This window comes from Xyrauchen texanus, chromosome 4 (genome assembly GCF_025860055.1).
Source record: "Xyrauchen texanus isolate HMW12.3.18 chromosome 4, RBS_HiC_50CHRs, whole genome shotgun sequence".
NCBI classification, from domain to species: Eukaryota; Metazoa; Chordata; class Actinopteri; order Cypriniformes; family Catostomidae; genus Xyrauchen; species Xyrauchen texanus.
In genome coordinates, this window is record NC_068279.1 from 40408406 (window position 1) to 40428704 (window position 20299).

The 20299-nt window shown below is 41.0% G+C and overlaps 1 protein-coding gene across 1 annotated transcript in view; it reads left to right on the plus strand.

Annotated features, from left to right (window-relative positions):
- The first annotated feature begins 2455 nt into the window (after positions 1-2455).
- The window catches only part of LOC127637542 (alpha-tectorin-like), a 31052-nt gene continuing 13208 nt past the window's right edge, over positions 2456-20299 (plus strand). Inside the window, exons 1-15 of the mRNA XM_052118644.1 lie at positions 2456-2519; positions 2754-2893; positions 3666-3953; positions 4122-4259; positions 5091-5256; positions 5547-5779; positions 6372-6551; positions 6731-7301; positions 10068-10681; positions 11312-11882; positions 12048-12694; positions 13517-13621; positions 14079-14619; positions 15559-15761; positions 19398-19778. Of these exons, the coding sequence (XP_051974604.1) occupies positions 2456-2519; positions 2754-2893; positions 3666-3953; positions 4122-4259; positions 5091-5256; positions 5547-5779; positions 6372-6551; positions 6731-7301; positions 10068-10681; positions 11312-11882; positions 12048-12694; positions 13517-13621; positions 14079-14619; positions 15559-15761; positions 19398-19778 (4842 nt within the window). The remainder of the gene's footprint in view (positions 2520-2753; positions 2894-3665; positions 3954-4121; positions 4260-5090; positions 5257-5546; positions 5780-6371; positions 6552-6730; positions 7302-10067; positions 10682-11311; positions 11883-12047; positions 12695-13516; positions 13622-14078; positions 14620-15558; positions 15762-19397; positions 19779-20299) is intronic.

Consider the following 20299-nt stretch of genomic DNA (forward strand, 5'->3'; position numbering starts at 1 on the left):
GTTATGTCTCCTTCAGTTATTTTGGAAGGTGGATCTTTTATTTCCCATTTGGCAATGAGAAGCAATGGTACAATTTGTTTTAAAGACTGAATGTATTCCTCATTCAAATAGATTGAGTTAACATTTGTATGTATGGCAATTTTGAAATACTTTGTATGATGATATCCTGATATTGTAAATGCAAAAGTAATTTGCATTGAGTTATTTAAGTTTTCATTGACTTCTATTTTCCATTTAAATCCGATTTCTAAAAGTATTCTTTGTGGACAATAATAATCATATTTTAAGATTATTTGATTTAACTTTTTATGATTATTTTATGACAAAAAATACTTTGTCTGCTGTATGGTGTGTACTGCAGTTTTACAGAGCTCAGTGTTACATTTAATCTGTTACATTCTGGAAAATAATTATCTTAATGAAAAATCTTGAGGCTGACTCACACTTGATTCCATGTCTTGATTAGTAGAACCAATGACACAACAGTTGTAACCTTTGGTTCAGTTAAGTGGGTGATGATGATGACATCTGACAACATGTCGAATATGCGATAATGTGAAGTAGGTATTTGAGCTTACAAGATTCACAACTGAAAACGAAATCGTAATTGCATTGCCATGCCTAATACAGTTAAATTATATATACTGTAACAGTGGGGTTCAAAAATGTGAAAATGTATATAGCCTATTGTACTGTTTTATTTTTAATTTAATGTTACAGTTAATTTTAACACTTCTTTTCATTATAATTATATTACCAGCATAACAATTGGAGTAAAAAGCTTTCAAGCTGACAAAATTCTTTGTATTTGGTATAACCCCTTTTTGGTTTAAAGACAGCATGTCCTTGTGCTGCATAGACTCCACAAGTTTGCGCAAAACCTGATGATCCATGGTATCCCAACATAATTTGAGAATGTTCCAAATAGCAGCTTGTGTGCTTCAATGGAAGCAAGGATATCTTGCCTTTTATATAAAATATTTTTCATGGTCAATGACACAAATTTGTGATTAATTACCTAGAAATGGGGGAAAATCTTTTTTTATTTTTTATTTCTTACTCATTCTACAGTGTGCCATAAATATTTTAAAATCCTAATACTTTCAGTTTATGCAAGGTTAATGTTTGAGTGTGGTCTCAAACTTTCAGACCACACTCTGTGTGTGGTGGTGGCGTAGTTGCTAAAGCACAGGGCTGTTAATCAGAAGGTCACTGGTTCTAACCCCACGGCCACCACCATTGTGTCCTTGAGCAAGGCACTTAACTCCAGGTTGCTCCGGGGGGATTGTCCCTGTAATAATTGCACTGTAAGTTGCTTTGGTTAAAAGCGTCTGCCAAATGCATAAATGTAAATGTAAATGCACTATATATAACATTATCTATTTTCATGTTATGAAGGCTATAATTTAAATTGTTGTGTAATAAGTAATTTAAAATTATTAATCCAATTCTAGTACATAGCAGTTTTTTGGATTAGAGTATTATGTAGATTATTTTAAAGGCAAGTGTCAAGTTTGCTGTGGAATCACCTTAATACAAGATTACTTGTGCATTAAATTGGGAGGAAAACTGGATGCATCAGTTTCAACCATGTTTGCTCACTTTTGCTTAACTGATTTCTCATTAATTTTGAAGGTCATTTGGACATCCATTTGGTAAACTACTGTATGTGTTTACCAAAAATGAGGACAATTAAATATATGATTTTGTTTATTTTTTTTACAGCTTCCTCATCAAATATTATGAATACTATGTTCTTATTTGTATCACCACCATTTCAGGAGATGTCCATTTATTTTGGCGCACTAAGTTTGGTCAAATCTAGAGGGACTGAAACTCATACTTCAGCCACTCAGGGTTGCTGTAAAGACACTGGCAACTCAAGCCTGCTAAATTAAACCCATTAGCCTCTCTGTTCACAACCCTTTCTCTGATGCCAACAAGTCATAGCACATAAACACTTAGTAATGGACCTTTCAGATGATGGAGAGGAGCGAGGAAAGTTCTCCCAGCCGCAGGCTCATTGGAACTGTATAGGCCTAGAACTGCATCACCATAGCCCACTCACATGTTTGTGCTGGAGAATGTGATCCCTACACATTGTTCCCCATCACATAATGGAACCTTTTCAGCTCAGGGTGAACTGGCCCAACATGGAGGGGAGAAAGAGCCAGAATGCCCCCATGGGAGCCCTGGGAGACTGCTCTTTAAAACGGGGAAGACTGGAGACAAATGTGTCTTGGCCTAGTTGTTACTCTTTTTTTTTTTTTTTTATTTGCTTATTGCCACGCTCAGTATTTTTTAAATAGAAGAATTGTCAAAGTGTATCATATGAAAGTAAATTATGTTTTGAATGCCGGTGGCACTAGAACATTAATGTTTCTTTTAAGCTTGTGATGAGAATTTAAAGGCATACCTCTTGAAACTTCACATATGTTTTTCTCAGGTGTTTAGGATGGTCAGAACAGGCACTTTGGTGTCTCTGCTCCAGCTCCTCAGCACCCTTGCTCCCAGAGGAGGTAAGTGATGTACTTCCCACAGCCAATAAATCTTTTTCTGCCTCCATAATTCCTAGAAGCATTAAATGTAACAGTGATTACACCTTTATCTGCTGTCACTGTTATCTAGACACATCTCTGAATTTACATTAAAAGTTTAAATTAATTCTTTACAGTGCATTATATCACACTGACAGGGGCACCTGAACAGTGCTTTTTTCTTTGGTTACAACATTTCTCAATTTCCTTGCTTAGCTTTCCCTCAGGATACCCTCTACCCCTTTGGACCAGCTCACAGGGATTTAGAAACCCCCAAGATGGATGACGGCAGCTCTCCAGAGATTCCACTAGTCATTCCATTCATTTTCTTCAGTGTGCCTTATAGGTCCCTATATGTAAGTGTTCAATATACAATACTGTGCAAAAGTTTTTGTCATTTGTAGAAAAATGATGCAAAATGAGGATGTCTTCAGAAATAATACCATAAATAGTTTTCATTTGTCAATTAATGTCATAAAAGTCCAGTAAACATAAAAAAGCGAAATAAATGTTTGTTGTGACAACCTCTGCCTTCAAAACAGCACCAATTCTCCTAGGTACACCTGGACACTTTTTCTTGTTTGCTGGCAGATAGGGTGTTCAAAGCTTCTTGGAGAACTTTCTACAGTTCTTCTATCTTTTTCTGCTGTCTCAATTGGTTCTGTCCCTTTATGTCATCCCTGACTGACTCAATATGTTGAGGTCCGGGCTCTATGGGGGCCATGCCATCTGTTGTAGGACTCTTCTAATCTTTTCTATTTGCAAAAGTAATGTTTGGGAGTCAACATTTAGATTTCCTATTAACACATTAAAGCTGAAGATACAAATAACCATCTTAGGAGAAATGTTTTTGTGAAACATCTTATGTGCCTAAAACGTTTGCACAGTACTGTTTGAAAATTAGTCAAACTTTAGTAATCATTCACTCACCCTCATGTTCCAAACCAGTATGACATACATTCTTCCATGGATCAGGACTTTTATTGTATGGAAGCGTGAGGCTATTGGAAAGTGAAGAGTGAGGCTAACATTCTGCCTCACTCTTCAAGCAAGTCATAAAATTCTCTTTCATTTTTGGGCGAACTATCGCTTTGATGAATTTGTCCATCTTCCTCTCTCTCCCCACAGGTCAACAACAATGGAGTGATCTCCTTCAATATCCAGGTGAGTCAGTTCACTCCAGAGGCTTTTCCGCTCAGTGATAGCCGTTCCTTCATTGCCCCTTTATGGGCTGACGTGCACAATGGTATCCGTGGGGATGTGTACTACCGTGAGGCAACAAACCCCGAGATCCTGGAAAGGGCCACTCAGGATGTCAGAAAGTATTTTAAGAATAGAGCTTCCTTCACTGCCACTTGGGTCTTTATTACAACCTGGAACCAAGTCACCTTTTATGGAGGCAGCCAGAGCACACCGGTGAGGAATATAGATATTTTTCTTTCCTTCTTTTTCATATTGTTTTGTTTACCTGACTAAACTCTAAACTGTGCTCCTGAGGTGTATGTAGTATCTGATCACCAATGATAAACAATGCAGGGCTCAAAGATTCAAAAGAGAGAAGAAACTGTAATTGTACTTTTTTAGGTAAATACATTTCAGGCGGTGTTAATCTCTGACGGCCAAAGTTATTTTGCAATGTTTAACTATGGAGAGATCAACTGGAGCACTGGCACAGCTAGTGGAGGAGACCCTCTAACAGGACTGGGAGGAACCACAGCACAGGTAATCTAGCAAAACTAGTCTATGATACAACAGCTGTTAGAAAAGTTACAGTATTATGATCTACTTGATGATATCCTTCTTTGAAACAGATGTCATCTGGTCAAATCGAAACATTTTCACCCTCTGAAAACCTTAATTTGTACAACATGATCTAACTTCTACCTCTTAAGGGGGTCGCACACCGAACGCGCAGCGCCGCGCCATGTCTTTAAAATTCTAACACATTATTCTCTATGAGTGTACACACACCGGCGGCGCCATTCGGCGTCTGTCCGCGGCGCCCAGCTACGGCTCAGGACCTTGTTCAAAACCCTGCCGCGCCACAGAGCGCCATTTATCCCTGTTGTGCCATTTTTCAATACTCTACCATACTAACCATACACTCTTACATAACATATCGTCAGTTACGTATATAATAAAAAAGAATATATCAAATAACTTGTTTGGTTAACGTTGTCACTCGGGTTAGCTAAACGCTAGCTAAATAAATACTATTGTATGTAACAGTTGCCAAGACAACGGATAACGTTACAACAAAATAACAGACTTAACAACGTGATAGACACTTTTACTCGATTAACGATCAAACATCAGCTATTAAATTAACATAAAAAAATAAATAATACATCAAGTTAAAACTCACCCATCGTGCAGCTCTTCTAGACTTCTACCAGGAGTTGATTCAAAATTGAGCTCGCGCGAATAGAATGTGCGTGTCCGGTGTGCGATACCTGCGAGTTGTTCTAGACGTGGCGCGGCGCTGCGCTTCTCGTTCGGTGTGCGACCCCCTTTAGTCTCTTTCTCATTCTCTGCCATGATTGTTCTCTCTAGGCAGGTTTCAACGGTGGAGATGTCAGCCATTTCTTCAACCTTCCCGGATCACGCTCAAATGAAGTATTGAACATCGAACAAACGACTAATGTCAACTTGCCTGGACGGTGGTTCTTCCGCATTGACACAGACCAGATAGACCCAGCAAATGGCTGCAGCCACATTGGTACAAAATAACATTTGCATTACCAGCCAAAAGGCACTGAGAGCAGCAAAGACCTTAAACAAAATGGTCCATATGTTTAGAACCTTTTATTATAGCTCAGTTTTGGAGCTGAAATGGTTAAAACGAAACAGCACTTTAAAGATCAATATCCATTTTACTATAGCTAAAGCTATTCATTTAATCAATATTTTCATGGCATCTGACACATCTTTGTTGTTCTGCATGAATACTTGCAACACAAATTCTCTTCACCTTATGCTCTTTCTTGCTCTGCAATCTCTCTCTTTCAGGGCGGTTTTACCGGCGTGGGGAGTTGTTCTGGCTGTCAGACCAATGCGCTCAGCGATGTAGATGTCTTGATGTGGATAATGAGGTGATCTGTCAGGAAACTCCATGCGGTCAGTTAGAGACTTGTGAACAGGTGGAAGGGGCCTTCTATTGCCAGCCCACCCGCACCAGCACATGTGTGGTGTTTGGAGACCCCCACTACCACACTTTCGATGGATTTCTCTATCACTTCCAGGTACACTTTAGGATTACAATGTCCACATTTTGATAAAAAAAAATCATAGTAAATGATTAACTTTATTTAGCAAGAATGCATCTTTAAATGAAAGGAATATAAAAGAGCATCATACTTCACAGATCGATTTCACAGATATACATTATAAAAAATTAATTGCTGTCCCAATTACTATTGTCATTACAACATGAACGCCTTTCAGAGAACAATTTTAGAGTTTCAACTGACGTTATTTTTGCGTGGGTCTTACCTTTAAATGCTTCTTTAAATTATATGTCAGGTCCTCGGAAACCACTACATCCTCACAATCTGAAGGAAGCCTCTTAATTGCAATGATATAGCTCTTAATGGTTTGACCTCATTTGCCTGCAAAGCACAGTGTTGATGTGAGACAGATGTTAATTGGGCATGCGACAGTAAGTGGTGCCAGATTTACGTTAGTCACAAGAGACCCAGAAGAGACACAATTTTTGTATCCTTATTACATAACACCATTACAAATATTCCGTTACTCCTCAAGCCTGGATATTAGTAGCAGTTTGTCAAGAACTGTGGGAATTAACCTCTAAGATCTCCTTGATCTCTGTTCCAGGGTACTTGCTCGTACCTGCTGGCTCGTCCGTGCTGGGAAATGCCTGGTTTGCCTTTCTTCAGTGTGGAAGCCAAGAATGAGAACCGCGGTGTGACCTCCGTGTCCTGGCTACGGGATGTCTCAGTAGAGGTGTATAACCACCGTGTCACTCTACCCAAAGGGACTCTGGGAACCGTTCAGGTCAGCTTTCTTCATGTTTCTGTCCTTTAAATGCAAAGCTGTTTCTCCTGCTAATTTGAATCGCTACACAATCAGTATGAAAAGCAGCCTAGTAGATTAAATTGTTCTTGCAAGACACAGGCAATATAACCTTTCTCAATGCCTTTCACTTTCATGAATCTTTGTTTCTGTGGATACAGGTAGATGGCCTGATAAAGACTCTCCCTGTTCAACTTCAACTAGGCGCAGTCAAGGTTTACCAATCTGGCGTTGCTGTCGCTTTGGAAACAGACTTTGGTCTCTTGGTGACCTACGACGGATTGCACTACGCCTCCATCTCCCTCCCCAGCTCCTATTTCAACAACACTTGCGGCCTATGTGGGAACTACAATGATGACCCTGCCGATGACCCTGTGTTGCCAGATGGCTCTCTGGCAGAGAGTGTAGTGGAACTGGGTGGTAGCTGGCGAGCTGAGGACACAGATTTTCGCTGTACAGACGGCTGTGCCCAGAACTGTAGCCTGTGTGAGCCAGCAGCCGAAGCGTTCTACTTTCGCTCAGATTACTGCGGGCTGATCAATAAGACTGATGGGCCATTTAGAGACTGCAGGGCTGTGGTAGACCCTACAGTATTTGTTTACAGCTGTGTGTATGATATGTGCAGTAATCGTGATAACATCACTACCCTGTGCCAGGCTATACAGGCCTATGCACTTGCATGCCAGGCCCTGGGGGTCACTATTCGTCCTTGGAGATCACGCTCTTTCTGTGGTGAGTGATACCAGGTGTGAATGTGCCTTCAAAGACAAAGAGAATTCAAGAGGGAAGGTATATCCCTCTCAGGTGTCTTTGTAATAGATTCATCAATAATTCAAACACTACAGAGCACAATAATCAATGTCAACCCTGCTGAAATATAAAACAGCATAGCTGGTCACCAGCATATGTAGTGTTGTGAATGCTAGTCCACGACATGGGATGCTGGTATGCTGGTGTTGCAACAAAGATTTTTGACTAGCTTAATCAGCAATAGTAGTGGTGATTTTTATTAATTTTAGTGACTCTATTCTTTTGATTCTTTTCAACAAAAGATTCGTTCAAATTCGTTCATTGATTCATTTACTCACCAGATCTTCAAGTTACCCCTTGGCGCCTGCAGTTGGTGCCAAATGACCATCTTTTAAGTACTTGCATTGAACTGCAAGCAGTAAACAGGTCTAATTATCCTTTATTAAAATTTTACTGAGAGACTTCAGCACTGCAGAGTGTCAAAGCATCATAAGTCTTCCCTCACAAATGACCACAAAGCATTTCTATCATACTTTGAACTGCTGAGCATAACTTTTTTTATCAAGCTATACAAAAAAAGGACAACAGTACTAGCCTAAATATAATTATGAGTTTCAATAACGTCTGTATGTCATTGTAATGTGTGGTGGTCATCAATGACTTATTTATAAAATTCATCCTATTTACATAATTCATCAGGCCCCTTTTCTTGTTGAATGAGATTGCCGATATGAACGAAAGACATGCAGATCCTCTTCTCGGTCAGCAGATCATCATTCATGATGACTGATTCATTCATGTTGGTCATGAACGAGTTTAACAGTTCACTCAGTTCATTCATGACATGAACGAAATGACTGACTAGTTCAATCAAGGGGTGTATTCATTCAGTGGGTCCAACCAATGATATGCTCCTTCACAGCCCACTCTCAAATGCTATTGACTCACACTAAAGTCAGTCTTTAAAGGCAACACAAAGGAAGACAGATGGAATTTGCATGTCTACAAAAGTAGGAAGACACTTTCAAAATAGTTTATACATCATAAACGTATTCACCACAAATGGCAGGTCTTATTTTCCCTATATTTTTTCTACTGCTGGGCTTAATTATTTCCATACAAAGAAAAAGTTTAAGAAAAGACTAAACATCATACCCTGTGCATCAAAGCACAACATTTCAATCTGTAATTCATATTGTTTTAACTGTGTGGGCTTCAATAATTTTTAAGTGCATGTCACACTTGTCTTTCCTTGTTGAACATGATTGACTCAAATACTGAACTGAACGAACGACACCTCCATCTCGTTCTGTTGTTCAGCAGATCTTTGTTCACGAGTCATTCGCAAATGAGTTTACCATTCAATTTGTTCACGAACGATGTCTCATGTCGTTCAGACTCAAATGACCATCTAGTTCAGTGATGGGGCATATTCGTTCAGCAGGTCGAACCAATGATATTCTCCTTAACAGCCCACACTCCAATGCTATTTGCTATTTAAGTCAGTTGTTACAGCCATGAAAAGAAGTAGAGCTCATTGCTTCATAAGGGAGAGGCGTCAGTGAACAAAAAATTTGTCAGTGTAAGGATGTGAATGAGAACGTTTCGTTCACTTAAAAGATTAGTTCAATAAGACAGATTCGTTCACGAGCAAAACATCACAAATTAGTAAGATGTCCTATTTTTTATATATATATATATATATATATATATATATATATACTCCCCTTTTTCTCCCCAATTTGGAATGCCCAATTCCCAATGTGATCTATGTCCTCGTGGTAGCATAACGACTCACCTCAATCCAGGTGGTGGAGGACAAATCTCATTTGCCTCCGTGTCTGAGACCATCAATCCGTGCATTTGATCATGTGGCTTGTTGAGTGTGTTACCGCAGAGACATGTGGTGTGGAGGCTTCACGCTATTCTCCGGCATTTACGCACAACTCACCACACGCCCCACCGAGAGCGAGAACCACATTATAGCAACCACGAGGATGTTACCCTGTTTGACTCTACCCTCCCTAGCAACCGGGCCAATTTGGTTGCTTAGGAGATCTGGCTGGTGTCACTCACCCTGGATTCAAACTTGCAACTCCAGGTGTGGTAGTCAGCTTCTTTACTTGCTGAGCTACCCAGGCCCCCAGACTTCCTATTGCTGATTAACCAGCATTACCATTTCTGGATTGCAGAAATGTAATCGTAAGCATAGTTCTAGCAAGAAGATCTCTGGATTCATTTATCAGGCATCACATCCATTCATAATATAGCCTCTGCTTTATTAGCCTGCCAGCTACCTCTCCCCCCATCCCATCACATCTCCACCAGTTTAGGCCCCATCCTGGGCATTGGGTAAGCTCTACTCCCCTGACATCATCGCCTCCTGCAGGATCCGACAGAGTGATGCAGTACAGTCCCGGCAGAGTTTAGCCAGGTCGCAGTCGTCTGCTGCATTCTCGGATATAAAACGTTCAGAACCAGATCAGAATTGTGAAGTACAGATTGAGCTCAGCACAGAACGTGGCCTTATCTGCATAAATTGTTTATTTCTAGTGAATCGGGCACCAAACCAACAATGATTTTACTGGGTACAATGAATTCTTAATTCCCCTCATTTTGTTAAATGAGATTCAATTAAGTATTGAATACAGTATTGAATAATCTTCTTACTTTCTTGCATAGATATGTTCTTTCTATGCTCTATTATCATCTGAACTGCCCTTTTTGTATTTTTCATTGGCCTTTTAGCTCTGACGTGTCCTGAGAACAGCCACTACCAGGTCTGCACCAGTGCATGTCCTGCCTCCTGCTCCGACCTGACTTCTCCCCTTTACTGCACCCATCCATGCACAGAGGGCTGTCAGTGTGACCAGGGCTATGTGCTGAGTGGTAGCCGTTGTGTCCGTCACTCTGAGTGTGGATGTGAACGTGATGGCCTCTACTATGCCCTAAATGAGTCCTTCTGGGCGGGGGAAGGGGGTGAGGTAGGTGGCGAATGCTCCCAGCGCTGCGTGTGCGGCCCGGTAGGTGAAGTAGCATGCTTCAATGACTCTTGTGGTGAAGGAGAGGTGTGTGTGGCAGAAGTTGGGTTGCTGGGGTGTTACCCTCGTCGCGAAGCAGTCTGTTCGTTGGCTCAGACTCGAATACTGGCTACATTTGATGGGTCCACAATGCTATTCCCTGATGAGAGCTCATTCTACCTGGTGAAGACTTTGGGCCGCTTGCCTGCAAACGTTACATCAGTCGAGGTGAAGATTGGCAGGAAGCTGGTGAATAAGGGCCCTTCATGGCTACGGCCAGTGATTGTTAGGGTGTCACATTTGGAATCACAGATAGGAGGCTCAGATTTTGACTTGATCAAGGTTTGTGGTGACTTTTAGACATTCTCTCATCTCTGTGGAACAGCAAGATGCTTTAATGATAATTGAATCCAGTCCTGTTTACTGAATTCATTACAATTGTAATAGTGCTTAATAAACCACCCAAAAGTGTCATAAAAGGTGTCTGAAGGCAAACAATCACTTTGTGGTGACTATGTTGATAATAACAAACCTCATTGTCTCCTGACTTCATGATGCTTGGTCACGAGACTCGCATGAACAAATGAGGTTTGATGTTTAACATCAATGTCGTCATATTAGATGCAGCGCCAAATTGTTTGATTTGAGAAAGAAAAACAACCTAAATTACAATCTGTTCATCACACAAAGTGGTTGTATGCTTTCAGAAGACTTGGAACAAGAGGCATGAACTACTTTTATGACAGTTGTGGATGCTTTATTAAGAGAGTCTCTATGTATAGCCATTGCACTGAATTCAGCCAACAGCACTGGATTGAATAGAAAGTCATATGGGTTTGTTAAGATGTTTTTGGGTGAACTAGTCCTTTAAGAAGACACCTCTTGGGTCTTTATTTATAGTTTTCATGGCAGTCTCACATGTTACACAAACCAAGTGATGCTGATGATGTCATCCCTTTCTTCCCCACCTAGGTAAATGGTGAATTAGTAATTCTTCCTTATGTCCATCCAGTTAAGCCTCTCATGATATACCGTTCCTCTGGTAATACCACCGTGATTGAATGGAGTGGTCTGGTCCGCATCCAATACTCCCGTCAAGGCTTCCTAAACATCACTCTCTCCACTCTCTTTTACAACACCACGTGTGGTCTCTGTGGTTTCTTCAACGGAGATCCAATTGATGACCTCCGTCTACCCAGTGGCAGGCAGGCTGATACAGCAGATCAGTTTATTGAAGGCTGGAGAGCCATTGCAGATGATCTGACATGTAACGGCGATTGTGAGGACTTGTATCGTATGTGTACAGATTTAAGGCTGTACCGGAGCCCGTGGTTGTGTGGAAACATCAATGACCTAGGAAACAGCTCATTCCTGGCTTGCCACACAGCTGTAAACCCATCTCCTTTCTTTAGGAACTGTCTCTACAACATGTGTGTGCGGGAGGGAAACCGTTCCGCTCTGTGTAACTCCCTACAGGCATATGCTTCAGCTTGCCAGGATGCTCAGATCAACCTAGGATCCTGGAGGAGTGCGACCAACTGCCGTAAGAGACAAATCGCACTTACAAATGACATAAAATCAGTTATTATTAGATACAAACATTGTTGATATTGATTGTGTTTCTCACTTCCTTCTCTCTCACCATTTCACCATGCTTTCTTTCCTTCTTTCTTTCTTTCTTTCTTTCTTTCTTTCTTTCTTTCTTCAGCTTTACCCTGCCCAGAGAACAGTCATTTCGATGAGTGTACATCTGCATGCCCTCTCACTTGTTCTAAACTGGACAATCCTGAGGAGCCATGCCCAGAACCTTGCTCCGAGGGCTGCCAGTGTGAAGAGGGCTTTGTCCTGCATGACGGCCTCTGTGCGGCACGTAGCGACTGCGGCTGCTTCTACCTGGGTCACCAATTAGCCACCAATGAGACATTCTGGACGGACTGGGAGTGCCAGGAGCGATGCTTCTGTAACGGCACGGATAACAGCATCTACTGCACCTTCTCACACTGTCACCCTGAGGAATACTGCCAAGAGGGTGAAGGTCTGTTTTTCTGTCAGCCGAGGACAGAAGCCATGTGTGTTGTTGCTGGATACGGACACTTTTTACCATTTGGAGGTGTCCCATTTGACCTCCAGAGCAGCTGCACTCTTCATCTGGCAACTACTGAGTGTGGAGGAGATGAGGATGGATTTGGGGGACTGGACAGTGCAGAGGAGGTTCTGGCAGGATTGCCCAGGTTCCAACTCTCGGCACGTAATGAGGAGAGAGACACAGGCCAGGCTATATGGCCGCGAGGATTTGTTCTGGAGGTCTATGGATATGAGATCGAGGTCTTGCGAAGCTTCAAACACACAGTCACGGTAAGAAGATTTGGCAGACAGATTGTTCAGGGGAAGGCATCAATATTGTGAATAATGTTAATGTTATTCTAAACAGGTTCATGAGTATTTTGTTTAAAGCCTGCGTAAAGAGTCATACAGCCTAATCTTAAAGATATCCTGTTCTTATTGTTTCCAATGTGTACAAATATGATCCAGCAGCCCAAACTAATTTGAATCTTTGCAAAATTCTACACCTGCACTGCAATAGATAGCCACTGATCAACTTGCTTCTGCTGCTACTTGGCCATTTACTTGAGTGACAGAAATTCTATAAATCGCAATAATTAATTTGTAATTCTAGAACACAATGAATCTACACTTTTTGAAGGTTAAGCTCCTCATTTGTATGACACAAAGTTATTTTTAATCAACCAGACAGAAGAGCTCAACAAAGGGGTACATTCCGATTTTTCAGGTGTGGAGTATAGGATTACAGCCAGCATCTGTTAGCATATTGGAGCAGATTCAAAGGAACACTTACAAGTGAGTGACATCTGGAATGAGTTCACAAAACCACCTAAAGATCTTAGGAACTTTAGATCAAATAAAGATTGAGAGGAGAAGAAAACCAAGATAGAGAATGAGAGACAGAGTGAATCATCAAGAAACTAGCTTTTGAACTTTGTTAAGTGTAGATAGACAATGAACAAGATATGGATAAAGAGGACATGGAGGGAAAGAGATAAGTAGCAAAGACAGGGGATGAGACAGAAAGGATTGAAATGTGTACAAAAGAGTTTTGAAGTACATTAAGGAAACAAATGTGATGAAGAATTCTGAGTATTTCTTGCTCTCTTTTAGGTGAATAAAGAGCGCCTGTACTTGCCATTAAAACTTGGTCCTGGGAAGGTTAACATCTACAACCTGGGTCTCCAGTTATTTGTGGAGACAGACTTTGGCCTGAAGGTAGAGTGCAAATCAGAAAGTCATACACAAACCAATGACCACCAAAACACATTCACAGAAAAAGCTATAGAACCCTACCATTGCAGTGATTATAATGATTATTATCAGAGTCAAGTAGCTTCCATCTACTAGAATGGGGAAAGACTGAAATCCCAAAAAACATTGGTCAAGATTACAAGCAAATAACATATTTAAAATCAGCAAAACAATATGTGCTTCTTAAGCTCAGATCCTGCTAAAGCATTTTATTTCCAAGCTGGTCCAGCTAATGTGCATGCACATTCTCTATGAAAATTGACAGGCGATGACTCTTTTAAATGTCAGGCAGGACTTCCATTCCTATGTAACCATTTCTCTCATTCATTAGTATACATGTGACCTGAACCATCCTATCCAGTCTCTGTTATTATACATTTTTTGAAGATGTTTAATACAGTATCTCCATATCCCCATACAGGTGGCTTTTGACTGGAACACTCTACTGCTCCTCACACTGCCTCGCAGTCTCTTTAACGCCACCTGTGGGCTCTGCCAAGGACTGCCAATTTCTGGCCCAGCGCTCAGTGTTACCGAATGGGGTATGGCATGGGCAGCCCGTGATACCTTCTGCCAGGTGGGATGTGGTGACTCTTGCCCCCGCTGTGGATTGGTTGAGAGAGGTTTGGCTGCTGAGGTTCCCGCCCAAGTAACCAATGATGTTAGTGGCACTGACAAGGAGAGTGGCAACCCAGGCAGCCGTTTCCACTTTGCTGAAGGGCTGTATGTGTATACTGAACCTGAGGCGGTGAGATTGTGCGGTCTTATAATAGATCGTGGAGGTGTGTTTGCACGCTGTCACAGCAAAGTAGCACCAGCGTATTTCTACCAGAGCTGTCTGCTGGATACATGTGTGGACCAAGGTGCAAGGGAGAGCATCTGTAATTGGCTACAGATTTATGCCAGTACCTGTCAGACACAAGGAGTGTCTGTAACTGGCTGGAAAACTTCAACACCCTGTGGTGAGAATAATTTTTTTTTTCTGTTGTCACAATATTCTTAGGCATGATAATTAGTGGTGCTTCCTAAGGCAAGCATCACTAATTATTATTGTTTATACTTAGGATTAGGAGTTTCTAACTTGCCCCACACATTTGTACTATGGATATGAATGATACCTTAAAGTGTGCGGCTTAGTGAGGAGAATTGTGCTATTGCGCTTCTCAACGATCAGACTAAAGCTTTTTGCTTGGGAGACCATAAAACAAAAAAATAACTCACATAGACTTACATTGCAGTAAGGACCCACGCAATATCTAAGGTACAGAATGTCATTAAGACTTGGGGTTGGGCTTTTTTTTTTACTTGGGCTAGTAAGCAACCAGCCAGAACACCCTAGCAACCACCTATCAATGCCCTAGCAAACAGCTAGAACACTCTTGCAACCCCATAGCAACACCCTGGCAACCTCCCAGACCACCCTTGCTCAAACAGGCTAGCACCCCTCAGATTTCAGTTTCACAGTTTCTTCATAAATGTAAAAAGTTGGTGTTAAAAATAATAAAATTGCTTCCTGGGTGTGAGAGAAAATTATTGAATAACTGAGGAGGCTGTGAGGAATTGTTTGATTAAATTGCATTTATAAACATATTTTACCATTTACACAAAACTATTGTTGCACTTCAAGAGCTGACATGAGAAGGCCATACCAAAATCCCGTTATGCCTGGTGCTATGCTGACTTACTGCAAACTATGGCTTAATTTTAAAAAAATCTGTTTAGCTAACACAGAAACTACAGGACACTTTATCACACTCAAAGTCCCATGAATGCCACACATTCATATAAGCCCTTTACAGTGAAATACAATACATCCTTCTTCTGGAGAAATTCTCCCATCCAATGAACTCATCTTGTTCTGCCCTCTCTCTCTGTGTGTGTTTGTGTGTGTGTGTGCCCAGTGCTGCCGTGCCCCGTGAACAGCCACTATTCCAGCTGTGTGATGGTTTGCCAGCCGCAGTGTACACCTGCACGTGTGCAGAGGGACTGTAACCAGTTTAACTGCGTTGAAGGATGCCAGTGTGACCAGGGCTATGTGCTAAATGGCAAGAGCTGTATCCTCAGTCAGAACTGTGGATGCTACATGGATGGTAAATACTATGAGGTGAGACAGGATGTTGAAAAATTGGAAAAGGTCAAAACCCAAAATGGGAGGGGCCTGGGTAGCTCTTCGAGTAAAGATGCTGACTACCAACCCTTGGAGTCATGAGTTTGAATCAAGGGCATGCAGAGTGACTCCAGCCAGGTCTCCTAAGCAACCAAATTGGCCCGGTTGGTAGGGAGGGTAGAGTCACATGGGGTAACCTCCTCATGGTCGCAATAATTTGGTTCTCGCTCTCGTAGGGGTGCATGGTGAGTTGTGCATGAATGCCACGGAGAATAGCGCAAAGCCTTCACACACGCTTTGTCTCTGCGGTAACGCACTCAACAAGCCACGTGATAAGATGCGTGGATTGACGACTCATCCTCCGCCTCACAAAAAATATATACTGGCGGCAAAAAGTTTGGAATAATGTACAGATTTTGCTCTTATGGAAAGAAATAGGCACTTTTATTCACCAAAGTGGTATTCAACTGATCACAATGTACAGTCAGAACATTAATAACTTATTAAAAATTACTATTACATTTTGAAAGAAATGTTTCTTAAACTACTTCAAAGAGTTCTCATCAAAAAATCCTCCACGTGCAGCAATGACAGCTTTGCAGATCCTTGATATTCTAGCTGTCAGTTTGTCCTGATATTCAGGAGACATTTCACCCCACACTTGCCATAGATGTGACTGTCTTGTCTGGCTTACAGTCACCTTACAGTCTACTAACATGACTATATTCAACAAGAAGCTAAATTCAACACTGACCTCCCTTGTGCTTCCTAGATATGGCTTGGGTACAGCCTTCAATGTAAATCTATGGGATTTTTTGCCCATTATAGGCCTTAATCACAGTCCGCGTGTCATCACATCCGGCTCCAATTTGTAGGGTAATCAAACTTCCGCCCATTTATCTGTCTATCAACAGTTTTCCTGAGCAACCACTGGGAGGCGCTATGATGGTTCTAACTGCCTGTTTTCTGTTTGTGATCTCGACAGACAATGTAAAACTAATTGAAGATTCAGAAGGAGACATTACAGTCTAGCTGATCCCACAAATGCTCAGTGGGGTTAAGATCCATAACACTCTTTTCTGATTATTTGTTGTCCAATGCTTTTTCTTTGCAATTCTCCCCATAAGTCCTGCACCCCTGACTCTTTTCTTTTGTACATGAAACTGGTGTTGAGCAGGTAGAATTCAATGAAGCTGTCAGCTGAGGACATGTGAGGCATCTATTTCTCAAACTAGAGACTCTGATGTACTTATCCTCTTGTTTAGTTGTACATCTGGCCTTCCACATCTCTTTCTGTGCTTGTTAGAGTCAGTTGTGCTTTGTCTTTGAAGACTGTAGTGTACACCTTTGTATGAAATCTTCATTTTTTTGGTAATTTCAAGCATTGTATCGCCTTCATTTCTCAAAACAATGATTGACTGACGAGTTTCTAGAGAAAGCTGTTTCTTTTTTGCCATTTGTGACCTAATATTGACCTTAAGACATGCCAGTCTATTGCACAATGTGGCAACTCAAAAACAAACAAAAAGACAATGTTAAAGGTGGGGTATGTGATTTTCTTTTTTGACCATTTTTTCAAAATAACTTGAAATCCTATTCCTAACCCACTTACTGGCTGTAAATTAGAAGCACTGAAATGAAAATTAAGCAATTTAATCATCTGTGGAACGGGCAGGACTCGAAAAACTCCAGCCAATCATTTTCAAGACCATCTAGAATCATTGGACAGAAAATGTGTCAATCAAACGGTCGTACCATGCCCCCTCCCCCACCACCCTGGCGCGCGTGTCCCGTTCGTACGCATACTCAAAGCTTGTGACCCAGTAACAGGAAGCGATTGTATTTATGTATGGAGAATAGAGCTTTTATAGTGCTAGTGGGGTTGTTCCACATTTCTATGAATCCTGTTTTGAATAGAAGACCGCTGTACAGACGCCAGGGCTGGCTATGTTCTTTTTTTTTACAGTTATGAGAAAATCAGCTCTACACCTTTCAAGAGTGGTATGCGAACCCCTCCTCCTGCTGTGTCAACAATTTGCTCTGAAAAATTGTCTGACAGGTGAATGCACTGTTTGACTAGTGAGTCTAGAACACTGCGCATCTGAGTTTTCGCTCGTGCATGATTGTGCGTCCATGTTTTTCGAATGGGTGGAGTCAGGGCCAGCGTTGGAGGAGAGAAGGTAGGACCTTAGAGTTGTGTATTTTCAAAATCTGCCGGCCGTTTTGCAAATCACATACCCCACCTTTAAACTTAATTTAATGAACCAAATAGTTATATGTAATAGTAATGTCCTGACTATAATTTGTGATCAGTTGAATGCCACTTTGGTGAATTAAAGTACCAAATTCTTTCTAAACTTCCAAACTTTTGTCCGCCAGTGAATATATTTTGAGTAAAGATTATAAAGTGTATGAGCAATAATAATGATCACTAATGAATTTTTATATAATCTCCAGGTATGTTATAAGATCCATTTAATAATGTTCAAAAAAGGAAACATTTCTACCCCAGAGTCTGATAACAGAAAATAACTGGTTTAATCTTGTAAATGTTGAGTTATATCATCATGGTTTGAGTGCAATGATTGGGGATGCATTTACTGGTGAGCAAGTGCAATTTAAATAAATGTCCCTGTGTCGACAACTGTATTGTACTTAAAGTACAAACAGGAGATTAACATGCTGCTACAGTGAAAACAATGACATTTAAGACTTAAACACAGTCTCTTTGGACTTGAGTTGAGCACATTAGTCCTCTGGAAGTAACCTGAACAGTGTGCAGCTCCTCATGAACTGGGGAAACTTTACACTGATAATCGCCTTGCTCAGATACTATTATACATTCAAGTGGAAGATCACACACACTGTGAAGTGCTGTGTTAAGTCAAAAAAACAATTTAAATGGCTGATGTTTACTGTTAAGTGCGTCTATGTTAATTTTATTTTATAATAAATGACGATCATCTATCCATCTTTTTCCTTAACGTGGAAATGTTCCACGGTTTGCCTGTTTTCAATTTCCAGTCTCCAGTGTTTTCACCCACATGAGCGTTTATTCTTAGCTGGTAAAGTATAAAAAAAATTTAGAAGTTGTCAAAAAACATGTGAATCTATAGTGCTTATACTTAACAGAGTCGAGATTACCTCACCTGAGTTGATGACATGAAGCGATGGTCCGAGGATAGTTACGTTGATATCATTAACTACTTTGAGTAGCCAAGTAACCAAGTTGAGCGTGAAATTAATTTGTACTCCAAATAACACTTAAATGGTTGTTGTTCTCCTTCTGAATCGCTGGTTTAAATTAGTTTTACATCGTCTGTCGAGATCACAAACAGAAAACAGGCAGTTAGAATCATCATAGCGCCTCCCAGTGGTTGCTCAGGAAAACTGTTGATAGACAGATAAATGGGCGGAAGTTTGATTACCCTACAAATTGGAGCCGGATGTGATGACACGTGGACTGTGATTAAGGCCTATAATGGGCAAAAAATCCCATAGATTTACATTGAAGGCTGTACCCAAGCCATATCTAGGAAGCACAAGGGGGAGGTCAGTTTTGAATTTAGCTTCTTGTTGATTATAGTCATGTTAGTAGGTTTGTTCCATTATCTTGCTCTCTGTCTCTCACAGCCTAAGCAGTTATTCTGGAACAGTGACTGCACCAAGCGCTGTCAGTGTATTGGACGGAATCTTATTCAGTGTGACCCACGGCGATGTAAAGCAGAGGAAGAGTGTGTTCTACGTCATGGTGTTAGAGGATGCTTTGCCCGACGTAACCAGCACTGTGTGGCATCAGGCGGTGGCGTATTCCGTACGTTTGATGGTGCCTATCTTCGTTTACCTGCCTCATGTTCCTTTGTTCTTTCAACCATCTGTCACAAGCTACCAGAGTTATCTTTTCAGCTCATAGCCAATTTTGACAAGTGGAGTATGCCCAACCTCACCACAATCTCTCATGCCTACCTCTACATCAACGAGGAGAACATTCTCATCTCAGGAAGCACAGTCAAGGTAAGGTTCCACAAGTCATAATACTCCTGATGTTTAGGACAAGAGATCTGGTGAAAATTGTATGGTTGTCACGAATTGTTTAGGAGAATGTGTAAACCATGCAGAAATAGGTAAGGCCAAAAATTCTCATCATTTACTCACCCTCATGCCACTCCAGATGTGTATGACTTTCTTCTCCTGAACACAAACAAAGATTTTTAGAAGAATATCTCGGCTCTGTAGGTCCAGTGAATGGTGACCAGAATTTTGATTGTCCAAAAAGCACATAAACTCAGCATAAAAGTAATCCATATAACTCCAGTGGTTAAATCCATGTCTTCAGAAGTGATGATATAGGTGTGGGTGGACACAGATACATTTATAATTCCTTTTTTTCTATAAATCTCCACTTGAACTTTCACTTTCTTCTTCTTGTGTTTTTGTTGTTTTGCATTCTTCATGCATATTGCCACCTACAGTACTGGGCAAGGATGAGAATTTAAAGTAATAAGGACTTACATATTGATGTGCTTCTCACCCAC